The sequence below is a fragment of the Oculina patagonica genome, chromosome 2 (assembly GCF_052425735.1).
Source record: "Oculina patagonica isolate OP01 chromosome 2, crgOcupat, whole genome shotgun sequence".
NCBI lineage: Eukaryota > Metazoa > Cnidaria > Anthozoa > Scleractinia > Oculinidae > Oculina > Oculina patagonica.
In genome coordinates, this window is record NC_135759.1 from 38,310,337 (window position 1) to 38,329,701 (window position 19,365).

At 40.5% G+C, this 19,365-nt stretch overlaps 2 protein-coding genes across 2 annotated transcripts; one reads left to right on the forward strand and one right to left on the reverse strand.

Annotated features, from left to right (window-relative positions):
• The first annotated feature begins 524 nt into the window (after positions 1-524).
• Positions 525-12,986, forward strand: LOC144644630 (sodium-dependent neutral amino acid transporter B(0)AT3-like). Its single transcript, XM_078504159.1, has 9 exons — positions 525-771; positions 6,103-6,560; positions 7,279-7,389; positions 8,523-8,732; positions 9,431-9,526; positions 9,880-10,078; positions 10,446-10,605; positions 11,253-11,415; positions 12,629-12,986. Exons 1-9 carry the CDS (start codon positions 525-527, stop codon positions 12,887-12,889), a joined length of 1,905 nt encoding a protein of 634 aa, XP_078360285.1. The 3' UTR covers positions 12,890-12,986.
• Positions 12,987-13,859: 873 nt separating this feature from the next.
• On the reverse strand, positions 13,860-16,457 carry LOC144644631 (melatonin receptor type 1A-like). The gene has a single exon (XM_078504160.1). It carries the CDS (start codon positions 15,679-15,681, stop codon positions 14,701-14,703), a length of 981 nt encoding a protein of 326 aa, XP_078360286.1. The 5' UTR covers positions 15,682-16,457; the 3' UTR covers positions 13,860-14,700.
• Between the last annotated feature and the right edge of the window lie 2,908 nt (positions 16,458-19,365).

Sequence of the window (19,365 nt, forward strand, 5' to 3'; positions counted from 1 at the left end):
GGTTTATACAATCGTGGTTTGTTACTTTTTTAATTTTTACTCGTCTATAAGGTTAGCAACAATTAACCTAAAAGAATCAAAAGCATTAGCTTAAAACATTTCCCCAATAGGCAATTTTTTTTGGAAATTAAAAAACGAGAGAAAAAGATGAATACGCGAACGGAAGTCATTTGCCCAACGATGCGTCAAGATTTGTCATGAAACACCTGAGACAAGCCAGGAAATGCGACGCCCGCTCTCAATCCAAATTTTATTTATTTATTTAAAGAAATAAGTGGTAAACCAGTTTATGTATTCTGATTGACGTTGAAAGCACCTTAGCTTCATGATTTACAGACTAAATGACTGCAGTATAATTGTTCTGCAGTTGGAAACTCGAGACCCTGTGCAAGAAGGGCTGTGCATGGTTTTTGTACAAATTTGTTGACGTGTAGTGTAGGCGGCTTCAAAGACCAGCGCACAGAGGGGGGTGCTTTGGTAGATCTAGCAGCTTGCACCGAACGTACTGCAAGAGTGCTGGAAAAATGGCCGAGAAAAGCGAACAAAACGGGCAGATCACAGTCACAGTAACATCGCCATCGAACGATGAACAAGTCATAGCTGATCAGGATACCAGCGGCAAGACAGAAAACGAACCACAAGTAGATATCGAGGAAGGGAAACGGAAAGGATGGGGCAACAAACTGGAATACATGCTTGCGACTGTAGGATTTGCTGTTGGCCTTGGAAATGTCTGGCGATTCCCGTATTTATGCCAAAAGAATGGCGGAGGTATGTAATTCAGCGAAGACTGCAGTCAGTGGTTTACAATGTAATTTCTTGCTGGTTTAAATTTTGATTTTCTGCATTCGACTGGCTTTATAACGCCCGTGTTTCATGTGAACTTAAAGGGGTTCTTATTTCAATCTCGGCACATGAAAGGTTAAAATTTCAATTTTCTCCGCTTGCAATTGCTTTACCGCTGCTATTGTACGTTTTTAAAAAATGTAACCGTACCGTGAGGCCGGTAGCAAGAGCATTTTTTTTCGGGAAGAGTAGAAAAAAAAAGGCAACAACGCTTTGGCCTTCATGCGTTATTGCGGGGTTATTGCCATGGACTTCCATCACTACCAAAATGACTGATTGGTCTGTTTTCGATCGCCGCTGCAGGCAAAATTTTAATACAACATAATAACAAAAAGAAATCAATGATCAAGGGATGTATTTGAGAGCGAGTATACAGCACCATTTATTTCAGATCAAAATGAATCCGCAAGAGTGAAAAAATTAATCTTTTGTCTTTGTTTTTCACTTTCCGCCCAATGCTTTAAAAAATATGGTAATGTATAAAAGCCCAGTGATACGTTTGGAAAAAGTTTTGATTTTACGTTTTACTTGTTTACTTTCGGCGATCTTATCGACTCAAAAAATCAACAACAATTTTGAACGAGGCTGTCCCGATAGGTGGTGGGGGGCTTAAAATTCCCGTCTGTTTTAGCGTGATTTATTTTAGATGTTTAGATTTTTGAATTTGAAATCCTAGTGCGGTTCTTGTGTGCACTTTTCTGTAAAAAGAGATTGCTTTTTTTAACATGGAAATAAATTGCACATTTCCGATCTATTATTAAACTGTCAATGCGAACGAAAGCGAAGCTACTGAATATTAATTGCAGGTCAACTGAAGGTCAACTGGCTTTATAGATGTAAAATCTTAATGACATTTAGGACTTTAATCGACAGTGTTAATCGTCATAAAAAGTAAGAAAACAAAACAAATACTCTCTAAATAATGCGTATCGACAGCGAGGCGGACTGTAAATTTTTTAAATAAATATTCCAGTATTTTTTAATCGTTAACAAAGTAAGTTAATCTTCAAACTTCAAACGTGGCTAATCCTAGCTAATCCTTGAAAAGCGTAGTTATTTATTTTTTGCTTGACCCATCTGACCTACGCACTTAACACTAAAATGTCTTGCTCTTTTTGTCTCGTGTTACGTCGCGGTCACGTCGTGAACGACGTGACCGTGACGTAACACGAGATTATCCGAGGGGACTTGGTAGCTCAGGATAGTGCTTTGTGTAAGACCTCTCGTAAGGTAACGAAGTGATAAAGTAGCAAGGAAACAAGGTAAGAAATAGACATATTTACATAGATACATTTTGCTGATAAGATGCATCGGGATGCTGTTCTTCGTATTGCGCGTTTTCTCTTGTCGAGTTTTAAACGTGCTTATTTACACGTGTGAGACATGGTGTAAATGTTTGGATTACTAAGGTATGTGAATAATGTAATATATTACATGAAGTATCATCTTTAGTAATACCGCCAAATCTGATAAGGAGATTTTATCTCACATATGTTGCTTAAATAGGTAGTTTTTTACATGGAAAATGAATTTATCTTTACGGTAGGTTTGTGTTTTGATATTATATTTGCGGTGGGTATTGTTAAAGTATGCGGCTGGCTGAAAAGCTGTTGTTAAATTTCTGTTTGCGTTACAAGAAAGCCATTTTGGTGCGTGTTAGGGTCGAGGGTTGTTGAGGTCAGAGCAGTTTTCAGATATGTCAAATGATGTGTCAAAAGGAGAATATTAAGTGAAGTTACCACGCAAACAAAAATATTGATGTGGTATCTCATCTTCGGATTTGTTCGTTTCTTTAAACTTTATTTAGTAAAGAATAGGAAGGGCGTATTGTGAATAGTGTAGAAACAGAATAAAAGGATTAAGGGAAGTGCGATTATCGTTATCTGAGAAACAGGAAATTAATTTGCTTTGCTTTGTTAATTGTATACGCTTTCCAGAACGTGATATGATATTTTGAAGACACTAAGGTCACAAAGTCAAATTCATAATTCCTTTTTGTTTGTTTTTCTTAGGGCCGGGTCGCACTAAAAAAAAATTTGGAAGAATTTGTTTACTTTGCGGTGAAAATCTATCAACACGCGAGATTTTTAAGTGCGACCTCCACTTAAAAAAAAAGGCGAACCGATTTTCCAAAATTTTGTCTTTAATAACAAAGGAAGCCGTCTCCAGTGATAACAGAACCTGTCAGGGAAATGACATTGAAGGTCATGATCGCACGCAATCACAAAGCGCGGGAACTTCGCTAGAACACTCGATCATGGATGGAGGTGGCTTTTTTCTCAGTTCAACACCATTTTATCCGGTTACTTTTTTGATCAGCAGCAGCATCAGCAACAGCAGTTTGGTCCTTTTATGAATGAACTGCATTCGCAGTTAAACGTGGGTGAAGGCAGTCAAAGCAGGCCAGGGAGCGCATCGAGCGATATAACGAGCTCCCCGACGAGTCCCGTTGCTGTTGCAAGTACATCTACAGCATCTTCTCCCGAATCCGGACCGGCAAAGAGAACTTACGAAAAATGGGTCCGACGATGATCAGAAATGCTAATTCGTATTTGGGCTGATAATTTCGATCGCCTGAAGAGAAGAGAAGCACGAAAGGTCTGGTATGAAATGAGGCGAGCACTGAACTCGAAATTTGGCACGAAGAGGACCAGGGATAAAGTCTTTTAAGCGTCAAGCAATCAAATTCATTTCCGGTTGTCACTTGCGAAGCCGGACCAAGATATATTAAGTGATAATACACAATACATCTTGCAACAGTATCAACAAAATGCAAGTAATCAACGTTTTCACGGAACATATATCTTGTCCTTCCACGGCGTAAATTTCGAGAGTTTAAAGCGTATTTTACAAATAGACTTGAGCAAAAACAAACTAAACTAGCAAAACATGTGGCAAAGAAGTGTGAAACAAACAGGAAACCACGCAGCGCAGACTATAAATGCAATGACCTCTAGACATTTCCTTGGCCACAATCTTACGGCTCTATTTAATACATAATGCCTCCAGATAAAACAGATCCCCATTAGAAAGAAGTGAGAAGCAAATTACGTCGAAAAACCTTCTCAGGAAACTAATTTGCTTTGCTTTTCACCACTTCGGCTTTAGATTTCGAGTGTAGTGTCAGGTGACGTTCTTGCTAAACAAAGACTGAATGTTCGGGCAACATCTGTCGAAGATACTGTGTAGTGGGTAGTCGGGGGGTAGTGTACAATCGGGTCGAGGGTTGTTGGCGCCAGAGCACTTTTCAGATATGTCAAATGATGTGTCAAAAGGAGAATATTAAGTGAAGTTATCATGAAAACAGAAAAATTGAAGTGGTATCTCATTTTGCGTTTTGGTAGATTGTTTAAACTTCATTCAGGCCATAATAGGAAAGCAGTATATTGAATACGCGGTAGATACAGAATAAAACCATTAAGGGAAGTGCGAATATCGTTATCTGCGAAACGGGAAACAAATTTGCTTTGTTCAGTGTACTTATGTCTTACTAATTAGGTAGCTGTATCAACAAGTTGCGCTGGAAGTTCTAAAAAGCGTATTGAGAATTAATAATTTAATCAAGGTTATTATATGTGACTGAGGGCTTTTCATGCACAGTTCTAGTTTATTTTCACTGAGAATAATTTTAGTTGCAAGGTGAGTGAACGGTAGGGTAACATGTTTGTGCAGAGGTGTATATAGAACACTTCTTTTACATATTGGAAGCTATCATCGGTCTTTAAGCGGCAGAGCAGAAGTAGTTGTTGAATATTGACCTTAATTTTTTCATATGCTCACTAGTGGCGCACGACGGAGTTGTGATTTTTGAACAAGTTATGTAAAATAGAATATTTATTTAAAGGACGATTTCTAGAACGTTATATGACATTTTGAAGACACTAAGTCATCAGAATGGGGCTTTGTCAGGAGCCATTACTAGTAATGCGCTCCTGGCAAATGTACATGTAATTGTAGAAAAAAACTCAACCAAGTGACTTGCCTGAAAATTACATGTAAGTCTCTCAGTTCCATTTACTTACATTGTAATATGAGCATTACAGACGGAAGCATTACAGTACAATCCATTTATAATACTGTACATGTAAATACAACTATCATTTTGCCATTTAAATATGCAGATTTTACACAGCTGAGTGCTCCTGGCTCTGTATATTTCAGAAGTAGGTTAAAAGCTTCAGTAGATTACAAATTGCAAGATTTCATGATTCCTATTCCTATGAACTTGGTAATAACTGCATAAAACAAATACGAGGAGCAACGAGTCTTTCTTCCAATCCGCCAGATTTCCACATTTCCACACTTCCGGAGATAGACTGTTAACTGTTTTGCAGTCTATGATTGTGGTGGAAATGGAGACTGTTTTCGTTTTTCGAAGTGTTAGTCATCAGATCTTTAACTCGGTAGCAAGTCATTTGCTGCCCTCAGGGCCGATGGCGAATAGGGAAGTAGGTAATTAAGTATGTAATTAGCAAATCATTTGATAGTGCGTTTTGCAGTTGTTGAATACCTTAGAAATCATTGCGAAGATTTTGTTGAGTTTTTTAGAAGGACAGTTGGACAGGTTTGACTATTTGAGTAGAATGTGAAGAAAGGGCACATGGTGCGATGCTGGTATAGCACAAGCTGTTGCAAATGTCAGCTGTGTATTCAAATGCTTGAGAATGAAATTTGAGAATTAATATTGTAGAATCCGGAGATGATTTTTCTGAGCTTATATGATTGTTAGCAACGGGTGCTACTTTACTGATCTGTAACACGAGACAGCCCAACGGGCACTTTGATTTTTCATCTCGCTCTCTCGTGTCCGGATTTTACCTGCCAGCACTTCGTAAACACGCGTGATGTAATTACGACGGCCTAAAAGACGAATAAGGCGCGCGCGGCGCACAAGATATGCGTGAATCGAGTGCGACGCGCGAGATACGCGTGAATACCTGGTTAAAGGTAAACTGTGTTAACCATCACTATCTCTCTCCTCCGCAGTAGCCCCCCACGCAGTCGTTCTTAGGGGCGATCGTGTTTCACCCCTAAGAACGACTGCGTGGGAGGCTACCTCCGCAGAAGCTCCTTCACATTTTCTCCAGGCTCCGCGAGCTTTCTTTTCACCTCTCCCCGGCCATTTCCCAGCCCGTATGAAAAAATAAGAGCTCCCGCCCCTTTCATATGCGACTCCCTCCCCCCCCCCCCTTCCCTTCCCGGGTGACGACCATGATTTGTGGAAAATAGAATGTCACGCAAATAATTTTTTTTCAGGTGCTTTTCTCATCCCGTACGTCCTCAGCTTGATTATAATGGGAATCCCGATGTTCTTCATGGAACTTGCCATTGGCCAGAGCTTGCGTCAGGGATCGGTGGGTGTGTGGAACGCCATACACCCTTACCTGGGTGGTGTGGGGATGGCGTCTGTGGTAATCTGCCTGTTAGTAGGCATCTACTACAACATGATCATCGCATGGTGTTTCTACTATCTGTTCGCTTCCTTCCAAGACCCGTTGCCGTACGCAAATTGTCCTATGGTGGATAATGTGACCTTCGTGGAGGAGTGTAGATTAGCTGGACGCACCCAGTACTATTGGTACAGAAATGCCTTGGATATAACTTCGTCTATTGATGAAAGTGGTGGTCTACTGTGGCATTTATGTCTGGTGTTGCTTTTGTCGTGGATTTTAGTGTTTCTTTGCATGATGCGAGGAGTGGAGTCTGCGGGAAAGGTCAATACCAAACTTTGTGTTTTCTTGCATGATAAGGACACCAGAATAGGTTAAGGGGCTGGTTTAGGGCTTATAGGCGCAGTGGCCTAATGGCTCGCGCGCGGGGTTCTAGCCCTGGTCGGGGTCACTGTGTTTTGTTCTTCGGCTAGCCTGCAGTGCAGGCGTTTTCCGTGGGCGCGCGTAGTATTAGTTCGCGATCGAGTAGATTCACCGCCACGTTGGATGAGGACACATTTCTCCTATCCCCAATCCTCTCCCGAGGAAGAATCCAAGATGGCGCCCGATCAAAATGCATTCGAATGTGCTCACTAAATACGCCTGCTCTGCAGGCTATTCTTGGGCAAGAAACTTTACTCTCATAGTACCTCCCTCCGCCCAGGTTTATAAATGGGTACCGGCGAAATAATGCTGGAGGATACCCTGCGATGGACTAGCATCCCATCCATGGGGGGGGGGGGGGGGGGAGTAGAAATGTTCCTAGCTACTTTAATGCTATCGAAACCGGAATAAGCTCCGGCAGTATGCGCCACTAAGCTCGAGACTGCCCCCCTCTCCATTTTTAGGGCTCATAGGCATCAAGTTGAAACAAAAAAGCTACAGGGACGAAATATCAAGACACGCATTTTACTACTATATCCAGTAAATCCTGGAAAAACATAAAATCTGGAATTGATTCACATTGATATATATAATATGGAATCTTCTTTCTTGTTTTCAGGCAGTCTATTTTACCGCGACCTTTCCTTACATCGTGTTGATCATCTTCTTTGGTCGCGGCATCAGTTTGCCAGGCTCTGGGGATGGCATTAAACATATGTTTACACCTCAGGTAACATACGCGACAGTAGCCTGCGATCAGGCGTTCTTTTTTTTCGCGGCGGGAGGAAAGAGAAAAAAATGCCTGGTCGCAGGTTAACGCGACAGCAGAAACACGAGGAGTTTGCTCTCTCGCGTGTTTCATTTCTTTTTTAACCTAAAGATCAGCGAGGACACAGGTCTAGATAGTGTTTGCAGCAAACAACAAGATATTCTGTTAGCGGAAACCATTTCGATGCATTTTAATGCGCAGTGAAAAAAGTTTGAGTTTCTAAATTGTAAAACTAACAAATTATAAAAACATTTTAAAAAATTACACGCAAAAAAATCGTACTACACTGAGGGTTTCAAGACTTTATGATAATGCACACACTCTGTTTGGTCAAGACCTATTCAGTACAGTCGAGACTATTTAATGCGGACACCAATGCAACGGGACAGGCAGGCGTGTCCGTTAACTTCTATAGGTGTCCGTACTACAGAGGTAGTTTATCCAAATTTCGGTCTCGTTCGGACCAAGTGAACTCTCCGTAACAGGGAGGTGTCCGTATTATAAAGGCGCCCGTAAAGAGAGGTTCGACTGTAGTTAAACCACATGTAAATTGTAGTTATTTTACAAAACCAATAGACAGGGCCTTTCTATGCGTGAGAAAAAACAACAAATGTTTCTCGTCCGGATTTCTTTAAAAACGAGAGCGGGCGGGCGCTTATTTTTTTGTTATTTCCTCCATCGTCAAATTCTCCAGACGCGAACTTGCAAAATAAATCCTGACCCCTCCAGTAAAGACCTAGCGTGCTGAGGCTTATAGATTTTGGCGTGAGTTCGTATTAAAACGCAGACAAAAGCCATGTCTTACAGAATTTTCTTTGTACTTAATTGAGGAGCAACCCCTGTTGGTTTTTGTTCGTTCCAACTTTCCCTATATTTTACAAATTATTTATCAAAAGACTTGAGACGTTCTTATCGTTAGACGTATTCAGAAGCGTCCCCAAAAAATGAAGCGGGCGGGGACGAGAAACATTTGTTGTTTTTTTTTATTGGCTTAAGCATGTATTTTTCCTATATTCCGCGTTGTTTTAAATACACCGGCAGACATCTCGTGCGTTTTCCCTTTGTGATTTACGCGGTCTATTCTTTCTTCTCAGTTTGAAATGCTAAAAGATCCTCAGGTTTGGCTAGAAGCAGCAACGCAGATATTCTATTCTCTCGGAGTAGCTTTTGGCGGGCTTATTGCCATGTCCAGCTACAATGACGTCCATAACAACTGCAAGCGTGACGCTCTCTTGGTTTCTACCATCAACTGCGGCACCTCCATATTTGCTTCAGTTGTCATTTTTTCTATTCTTGGATTTAAGGTATGTTATCAGTTTGTTCCTTAACTATAATAGCGGAGCTCCAAGCGGCGCGCAGGCGCGTGCGCCTAGCGACAAACGGCGACGTACGTCACCCGAATATGGCGGCGATACTCCAGAAATAGGTTAATGTAAGGTTAACGTCAGCTTACATCTTTGATATTGGACATCCATGTTATGGTCAATTGACAGCTGTCAAATCAAGGTATCCGCTGACCAGTATTACATGACCATTTGACGGGCTCAGATTTAGAACTCATCGAGGTCGAATTTTTTTTTGAAGTTTGCATTGGATTGCGGGCTCATCATATGACGTCATTATGACTAAATTCGTGACGAATACGCGTCATAGCACCACATATGCGAAATGAAAGAAACTGCGATTTTCACCAGAAATCATAGAATTCTATGCAGAAAACTACTATTAGATTTTTACCATTTCTTTCCTGAATTTTTTCTGATGCCAAATTTGGACATCATATATGACGTCACAATGGCAGTCACATGGGATGAAATAAACACCAATAAATAGGTAATTAATCAGCCTACTTCCCTGCCAAGTTTCGTTACATTCCATACATTCTACCTCTGTCTATGGCCTAAAACTCTCAGTTTTGGAAGGTGCGGGAGCAAAAGCCCTAGCAACCGACCACCGTGTTGGCTTGCTAACAAATGCTAACATTTTTGTTGTATCATACCAGGCCCATCACTCGTATCACGAATGTTTAGACACCCATGCAGGAAACAGCACTAATGTGGATAAATACTGTAAGAATCTGGAGTTTTGGCTGTCGGAGGTAAGACCCGGCGCAAACTCATTGTACATAAAGCGCGCGGCAAGTAATCCGTGAATTCAACCTCCCGTTGACCGCCCAGTCATTAAAAGTGCTTCGCCCGGGAAAAACCGCGTGCAGTGGTCAAGGTATCAAGGAAATATATCCCATTAATTTAATGACTTTCTTTCTTTGCGCAAATTGCATGTTTGTTTGGCTTTGTATTGCGGTGCACATTGCACATGCATCCCGTGAACATTTGATTACTTTTTCCGGCGAGTTAAAAAGAACTTGAAAACTGTTACCGAGTAGCTTTTGTTATTAATTTTTAATATCTTTCTCAATAACAATCTGTTTAAGCATAATGTTCTCTTTAGTCCGCACAGGGACCTGGTCTGACGTTCATTGCCTTCACTGAAGCCATAGTCAAGATGCCCGTGTCCCCGCTGTGGGCTGTGCTGTTTTTCTGCATGTTACTAACTCTTGGACTCGGCAGTATGTTTGGAACACTGGAGGGAGCGCTCACACCCCTGTATGACCTTAAAATTGTTCCTTGGAGGAAGGAAGTCCTAACTGGTAAGAGCATTGGCTTATTCCTCCTGGTCGGGGTCACTGTATTCTGCTCTTGGGCAAGACACTTTACTTTACTTAGTGTATAAATGGGTACTGGCAAATTTAATGCTGGGGGGGGTAACCCTGCAATGGGCTAGCATCCCATCTAGGGGAAGTAGAAATACTTCTGGTCGCTTCGTGCTACTGAAACCGGGATAAGCTTCAGCCTGACGGGCCACTAGGCTCGTTTAACAGACTTTACTTTTGTAAGCCACACTGGTAAAGTTTAAAAGTAAAGTATTTGTCTTGTGCAGTTTTTAGTACGTTTTTCAACTGTTTCTGTCCTTGGTTGTAGTTCCTTTCACCACTGAGTCTTTCTGTTTACTTGCAGCGATCCTCTCCGTTGCGAGTTTCCTGATTGGTTTATTCTTCTGCCAGCGGTCTGGCGAGTACTGGCTGCAGATGTTCGATTCGTTCAGTGGCACCATCCCATTGCTGTTCATCGGCTTTTTTGAGCTCATCGCTGTCCAATATGTATACGGTGGATCAAAGTAAGTATTTTTTTGTAGTACTTGTTATATTTCTTAAATACTTGTTATATTTATGTTATATTTCTTGCGGGTGAAGATCTATAAAGCGCGTCGTCAGTCTCCGCTAGTCAAAAATACAAAAACGCGTGGTTGTAGCGGTACGGGAGATGAGAGTGTCAGGGTGGGGAAGGGGAGACGAAGGAGACACTAGATGTGAGATTGCCTGTTTGTTATTACCCCCTCATTACAGTTCAATTTCCTGTAATGTTCTCCGTCTTAGGACAGAAACGCGCACTCTTTAAAGGGCTTTTTTGTCCCGGTGGTCGATATGTTTTTTCGTCTGAACTCGCTCCCTGATTGCAAGCGCATCACGTTCACGTTCATACGCCTCACATGTACCGGTATATCATTCAAAGGACTAGCGCCAAATTAACATCTCAGGTACTTGATTTGCACCATCCGAACTATGGTTTGCGATCGTCCGGCTTTGCATTGGTATACATAAATTTGCCCCGGGACATTAATACGTAATGCTCAGTATCTTTTGTTACTTGGATTAAAGTGTGGTTTTACTTTACAACTCAACCTCCTCAGAACGGCTGTCACCTTTCTACAGTGGCCCAAGGGCGGCATTTGTAGAAACGCTCAGCTGTATTTTTCTTTCTCAGGTTTGAAGATGACATTGAGTTCATGTTAGGAAGCCGTCCTGGCTGGTACTGGAGGATCTCTTGGCGTTTTGTTTCTCCCGTCCTTGTGTTTGGTATTTTGATAGCAAGTATTATTAACATGGGAGTTAATCCAATTGTATACTCCGCCTGGAACCCTGAACTTGTGAGTACATCTGGGTTTTATTGTGTACATGCCTAGATAAGGAATGAGATAAGTCTATCGCTGTTTATGAACAGCAAGATTTACAACTTAGACTGTCCACAGCCTCTCTATTTTTTAACGCAAAAAAGCGAGAGAATCGGCGAGCGAAGCTAGCGTGATCGCGAAGCGCGGGGTATGGCCTCCCATTTTGCGCTGGCGTCCAGTTCTCTCGCCGTTCTCACCGCGCGCTCATCGATCGAAAAATACGAAAAAATCGAGGGCTGTGAACAGTCTATTTACAACTCGCTTTACCCCGGGGAAAGAAGTAAAGTTTGTCATTTCCTTTTTTTTAATAATGATGAGAGAAATCCGTACTTTATGTAAACTTCTTAATATTACTATTTTATTAAATTGCTGTAAAAATTACTTTATCGTGATTGGCTGAGATCAGCGAAACTTGTCATTAATTTTTAATTTGCAGTGTAGTGCAAATAAAAACGCACGCGATCGCAATTTTTTGAGTCTTATAATAAACGAGCAGTCATATAAAAATCGCGAGCAATTTTAAAAGGATTTTCGTTACTCGTGATATTTTCAAAAATTCTTTCAAATTACAAATTTTCAATTATTTAAAGACTGAGAAAGTTACTTTATTGTGATCGGCTGAGGGCAAGGAAATTTGTCATTATTTTTTAATTTGAAATTTGCACTGCAGTGCAAATAAAAGCGCGCGCGATCGCAACTTTTGAGTCTTATAATAAACGAGCATTCGTATAAAAGCTCGAGCAGTTTTAAAATGATTTTTATTATGCTCGTGGCATCTGAATTTTTTTTTCAAATTACACCTCCTAAAGGCTCTAGCAATTTTGAAAGAATTTTCAAATATTATTCGTAGTGTAATTGCACTCGCACTCATGCGAATACCAATACATATGTAGCGAAATCGCTTAGCTTACTGGTCCTAGCCTGCGAATTCAGCCGCCTCCCTTCGCTCCAGGCAAACTCCAAACCGGCCGGGAGCGAAAAGAGGCGGTTGTATTCGCAGGCTAACCGGTCCGTACTTTTCGTAAAATAGAACGACGAGCGAACAGCCACATGAATGTATCTCGGTTCCAGACCGCGCATCAGAGGACCGCATATTTGCAAAATGGCTGCCTCACCGACACAACGAAATCTAACCGAGATTACATACAGTTTTGGCGTGTGCTTAACCAAATTGCCCTTTCATTAACAGGCCGATGTCGTTCCCACCCAGTACCCCGGATGGGGATATTTTGTCATCGTTGTGTTGATATTATCGTCGTGTTTCTTCATCCCGTTCATTTTTGTCCTGCGGAGGTTTGGTTTCACCACATACCAGAAGAGAGCCACAGAACCGTCCGGCCAAGATGACGTCATAGCACCAGGAGCTCTGACACCACAGCTGTCACGTCTTGCGCTGAATTTGACCGAAGAACCGCTGGCCGGAACAGAGGAGAGTGACTCAAAGTTATAATGATTGAAATAAGATGATTGAACTTTCATACTTTGCGATTTTGATTCAAAGCTTGGTCAAGTTCTTGAGCTCAAGCGTTTATTTGGTTGTTCTTATTAAGCCCTACAAAAGCCCATTGCCTGAAGCAAGGAATTCTGTCATGTAGTTTTGATACAGCGCTTTTACAGATTGGTTTATTTTTTGTTGTTTTTTTAGTTTCTCGCCAATTTGGAGGAAACAAAGTAATAGAATAGTCAAATACAGTAACAAAACCAGGTCCCGAAACTTTTTGCACCCGGAAAGCCATAGCAAAATGTCAAACGCAATATTATACAGAGTTGTTTTATTCACATATTTTTAATTTGAACAGAGGTTTCCTTCATACAACGTTTCATGCCCACACACCTCTTTGTTTTTGAGAAACAGATAACTAAGAATGGCTTTGTGGGCCGAAAAGTTTCCGGAGCACTAGGAAAGGGACCCGTGATAAGGGTATCTCTGATGTTTAATCATAGAACGACAAAACGCCACCATTAGGGCATTCCATATACCATCTAGACCAAGGTGATGAGCTTCTGGCCCTTGAAAACCTTGCTCTTTTCTACTTATATGAATTTCTAGTTCCAAAATAGGGCTAATCAATGCTGCAAGGGAGGGGGTAACTTAGTGTTAAAGATTCCTTCCTCTGGCCCGTGTATCTTTCAAACTATTCAGCAAATCAGCAAAGGGCTACCCTACCCAGGGTGCTAGAGGCTTATATTTACACGGTTTCCAGTCTCGGACAAGTCTTTGTTTTGTGCCCCGCAAGAATAGCATTTTTTCTCCAAAAGGTCTTCTGTTTTGCGGCTTGACCACTCGTTTCGTCGCTACGGCCTCGCGGGTATTCCGTCGTGCGCGAAAAACAAAACAAAATCGAAAACGAAACAAAACAAAAAAAAAAAAACAGCCCTCTGGAACCCAGGGTAGGAAAGGGCAAGACAGTGAATTTTTTTGTCAGTTTTTAAACAGTCTTTTTAATATGTCTTTATACAACATTCAGCGGGTTCTTGTTACAATTTCTTTTCCAAGTTCATTTACATGTAAAATGTATCCTGTTCGCGATCTTGATTAAAGTTTCTTGTAACTCCATCGCAACAAAGAACTGATATTAAGCTTATCTTCAAACGTTTTGTGTCACAAATGCAAATAGAAAGCTTAGTGGACCAGATACAAGTTAAAACCAATAATATATTTAGTGACTTTGAGTTGGTGGAAAGAAACAGGTTTTTTGGTGTTTTTGGTTTTAGGCTGTTTCTCATCTACTGCAAAACCGGCCACCATTAGAACCGCTAACTTTTCAGTTTCAAAACTAGACAAACTAGCTTACTAATTTTTAAATAGTAGCCCGTCCGGATTTCTAGTGCTACATCACAAATTCGTTACCATTTATAACCCATGGATTGACTAAACTTATGCAATTAAATTACTTTAAATACCGGTGAACGGTTGGTACCATTTTTGACGTGGGCTCTTAAAACTAACAATGTCCCCGGGCATCACATATTCAAACGCATTTCCGAATAAACTGAACTCCAGAGTAAATTAAGCACGATATTTTGACATTAACACAATTTTAATGTAAGGAACTTAAACTGATATTCACTGAAGATCAATATATATTATTGCGCCGAATTCAGCCGTTTTTACGCTAGATATTGATTTGTCTTTTAGTCATTTTCTCATGGCTTTTAAGCCAGCCCGCTCCTCGTGACTCTAACAGAATGCAAACAAACTTATCAATGGCTTCCCCATTTATAAAATTAAACCTCTTCAACCTTTGAACGGATGCAAAACTAGTTTACTGACGATCTATGCATCGATCCGCCGTGAAGCTGACGCCGCCTACAGCATAGTCGCCGCAAAATCTTGCCGTACTCCCTTCTGAATCTCTTGTTAACAAGCGCGTAAATAAATGGGTTGATGGTAGAAGATGCGAAAACCATAAAAGTGTAGAACAAGTACAGTTGACGCGGGAGAATGAGAGCGCCTGTCACCACGTCAATCGTGTCCATCACTAATACTGGAAGCCAACAAAAAGCAAATCCAACCAAAACGACCACAAGCGTTTTGGTGATGTTCGCGTCTTGCACGTTTACTCTGGACGCCAGATCGTCGCCGTTTCCTGTCATGACACGGTTTCGCCCTCGCACCGTCCTGAAAACGCGCCAGTAGCAGATACAAATGGCTGTCGTGGGAAGCCCGATGAACAAAATGTCCAGGCAAACGGTGTAAGCGATGTTGATCTCAAAGGGATAGACGCATAGGACTTTTCCAGGTTGGAAAGCGTAGTCTTCTCTGCCGAAAATAAGCGGTGTGGTTGAAAAACTGCAAGCAAGCAACCAGACAATCGCTAAATAACCCAGCGTTTTCTTCATTGAAAACACAGTTCGGTAGTCGTTGGGTTTCACGACGCAGAAAAACCTGTTAACTGCAATGACGGAGAGCGTGTTAAGAGATGCAGTGGCGAAGGTTATAACACAAAATCCCTGAAAAAGACAAACTGAACGGTTGTAAAGCCAGGTTCCAGTGATCAAAGCCCCAGTAGACAACGGCATCACGGTCAATGCCACAAGCAGGTCTGTTAGGGATAGAGCCACGATAAGAAGATCTGTAATGGTCAGCCGCCGGCGATTTCTGTAGGCAACGGCAAAAACTAGAGTATTGCCGATCAAAGCTGTGATATCCACCAGAATAAGGGCGGTTGCTTCAATGATTATGAGAACATCGCCTCTCTGTGCAATGTTTAGCGCAAGGCCTTCTTTACCCGCCGACATTTTACGCCACTTCAAGTCGACGTTCTTCCTTCAACGAAAAAAAAAGAAAAAAGATATTGTTTCAGTTTATAACTCTAAGCCTCTTGTTGTTGTTGCTTTTGTCGTGTCTTTAATTAATGCTTTTCCTTCCTTCTTCCTTTATGGATAATGAAAGTACAGAGATGCAATATCGCATTTCACGGAGGATTTTCCGCAATAATTTCACCCTATAGATAAACAGAAATACGCCTTAAGCTTTATCGCAAAATTGCTTTTCTTATCTCCGACTATCAAGTTAAATTGAAAATTGAAAATTTTAATCTCTAGTGCGTCAGAGTTTGTCAAGTTCTGCAATTGTTCTGATTGAATTTTCGCGGCTTTGACATCAGCAGAACAGAAAAAAAGATTAACCGCTGAAACCGAAATAATTGATTGCTTGTAAGCGAAATTTTTTTCTCTGCTTTTTTTTTTCGCTTAATTAATAATAAAACATGGCGAGTTAGCATTGAAAGCTTTGATATTATGCTGGTATAATTGTAGCTAAATTCTTACCAAAGAATATTTGATGTATACTTAATTCAGTAAAACTCGTTTTCTTCTGCAATGTACACTAATATGACACTTTCACAATGACAAGGATTTAAATGTATTAAATTAAAAATCCCAGGTGGTTTTCTTCTGCACTTTCTCACATCATATGGGTTTTCTGTGGATTATTAACTGAACTTGAAATATTTCTCACTTTTGTACTATTGCACATGCTAAAAACATCCCTGTCGCGATTGGCTTGAGTTATGTGCGAATTTAGTAATTAACTGTAAAGCCAAAATTAAAGTTCCGATTATGTTTTTATAGGAAACATCCGTAAAAGCCAAAAGTCAATACGTTTTCCCTGATTACTTTTTATACTTATATGGATACACTACGGATCGGAATAAGTGCCGTTTATGGCACTATGTGACGAGTTTCCGATTCGCTCCGAGCGCTGCCGAAAGTAATCTCGCAACCTCGTCCCAGGGTCTTCTCCGGTCACGACGAGCCGCCATTTTAAAAACTCGTTGCCGAGAAGGCCCTGGGGACGAGGTTGGTAATCTCATCGCCCGGAAGTTAATATATTCAAGATGGCGGATACCCAAACTGGAACGTCTGAAAACACCCTGGATACGAGGTTGCTATGGAAGTCGTTACATCAGCAAATCGCCATTAGTACACGGCGTTACTTAGCAACAGACGACGTATATTTGCAGTTTTTGGCTCAATCAACCACGCAGGATATTCGACTACAATTGTTAGATATTCTGTGAGATTGAAGAGAAAAGCTATATTGAGTGGCTCTGAAATTCGAAACAAATAGCTTAGCTCTACATTTTAAGGACAAAGCGAACTAAAGAAAACAACAGAAGACTGTCCTTTTTTTGTTTTTCATACTCACCTCCTTGCCATTTTGCGATTTTGTTTTGAAAGTGAGGAATAGAAGCGCACAATTAACACTTAAAATCCTTTTTGATAAGTTTTGACAGCTTTTTGATGGGTTTTGTTAGACTCTAAAATGTGAACCGGTAGTGAAAGGATACCGGCTGTTACAATTAAACCCACTCACTTCCGATGTTTTGATTGGTTAATTTAAATGGATCCCATCGAATATGTCAGAAATATGTCAAATAAAAAAAAATGTCGAGTCACTCGAGTGCATGTAACACCTCTTCGCTTCGATGCACTTAGCTCAAAGCTAGTACTTAGGCAGGGGAAACAATTATTTTAAAATATATTTAGTCTGTTGCCGGTTTCGCTTTTAACTAGCACGTTTACTGTAGTAGCAGTAAACGTATTTCGCCAAATCAAAACATTTAAATTTTGCTTTGTTTCACTCCATGTAGAGCACGGTGGCTTTGTGTATTTTTCTCTTGGCAATGTAGTCAATTTAGCGAGGAAAGTCAGTCCATAGCAAAATAAACAGAAGTTACATCATAAAACTTATCCTAGGTGTCAGATTGCAGAGCCCCTTTGTATTCAGTCTATCTTTTATCAAGTCTTTTTCCATGTCGATTTCTTGTGAAAACAACCGCTTTCGCCCGCATGTAAAAAAGCTATATGTATCTCTGCATGTTTTTCTTCCAAGAGTACTGTACATTTAGTGTAAGTACGCTAACCTTATTGATGAGTGGTCCAAGTTTCCTTTTCTTTTTATGTTTTTTTTTATAATCGTAAAAATAAATAGCTTCCTAAAAAAGAACCGAAAAAAAAAAACATCTGCATCGCAGTTAACTGATCTCTCGCTACAACAGCGTAAAAATAGATAAGTTTGGTAAGTACATCTATGTCTCGTCTTGTAAACGCACGAAGTCCCCAACAAATATCAAGTCTATATCATATTTATTACCTGTAAATAAGGAGAAAACTTCTGGGCAGCAAGAGTTCGTCTTGTTCGGTTAACACACGTGTTTAACAGTCCCTGTATTCAGATTGATAACGAAAAAAAAAACTTGACCACACGGAAGGTAAATAAAAGCGGCTTTAAAAGCTTCTCACGCTTAGGCGCCGTTATATTGGCTTTTAAAGACACAGGCAATTCGTTCACATACTGTGAGTGTCAATTAAAAAGGAGTGAAACGCTTTTATGAATCTGAAACCAATCTATTAATTCTACAATTAAGCGAAGGTTAATGAATAGGAATGGCTCAGTTCCTACGGCTGCCAACGTGGTGCTCAATGAATTAGAACTAAAATAGAAATTATTTAAAACAAATCGAAAGCCAGTTGCTAGATTTTCTACTTTTTGCACTTCTAGCTCAATAGATTTGGAGTTACTTTCAAGTGCTAAATTTCGGGATTTCGCGGTAAAAAGAATTAAAATTATCTATAAGACCACATAATTTTGCTCCATATGTTTTACTTAATGGAGTGCCTGCCGAGAACTGAAGACCTCGGAGGACCTTTCAAAGACAGCTCTCAAAAACTGTTATTACTTTTCCTATTAGCCATGTTCCAATTTTTGTTGGGTGTGGGAGTTTTAAAGGAATACTTTTCACCAGCAAGCGGAATTTATCATCTTAAAGTCCATACTTTCTGTGTTATTGCGAAACAAACGTTCTTGAGCATGTTCTTGGAATTTTGCGACGCTATAATGGCCTCAGACACATCCCGCTGTGTTTAATGGTCATACGGCGCTCGTTGCGGAAGATCAAGGGCTGCGAAAAATTAGAAAATTACGGGGATAAAGCTTGAGGGTTCCTTCCATCTTGAGAAGAGAAAATAGAATTATTAGTGAACAGATGTCAAACAGCAATTCCCCCGCGAGGGAATAAGAGAGAGGCCTTCTCTTATTGCCTTTTTTCAAAACTAATAAGTAGAAACTCAATTTCAATGAGTATATCTTTGATACAAATGTGTATGAAACGGTCTTAAAAATTTCAGTTAAAGTTCTTAAACGGTCGAAAAGTCAATACCGTATGTGTAGGCGTAGATTGACTACATTATAGATTATGAGGATCGAGCTCCCATGCAGGGAAGCAGTGTTGTAGACCACAAAAAAAATAAAGGGAAGGTTTAATTTGAGCAGATGTTTTTGATAAATATTGCTGAAATGATGGCCAGTTGTAGCAACTATGAAGGCAGTCTGAAAAAGGGTAGGCTGTCAGAGAGCGTTTTTGTATAGAGTTGTTTGTGGGCAAGCAAAGAGTGGGTAGAGAAGAGCTGAGCTTTAAA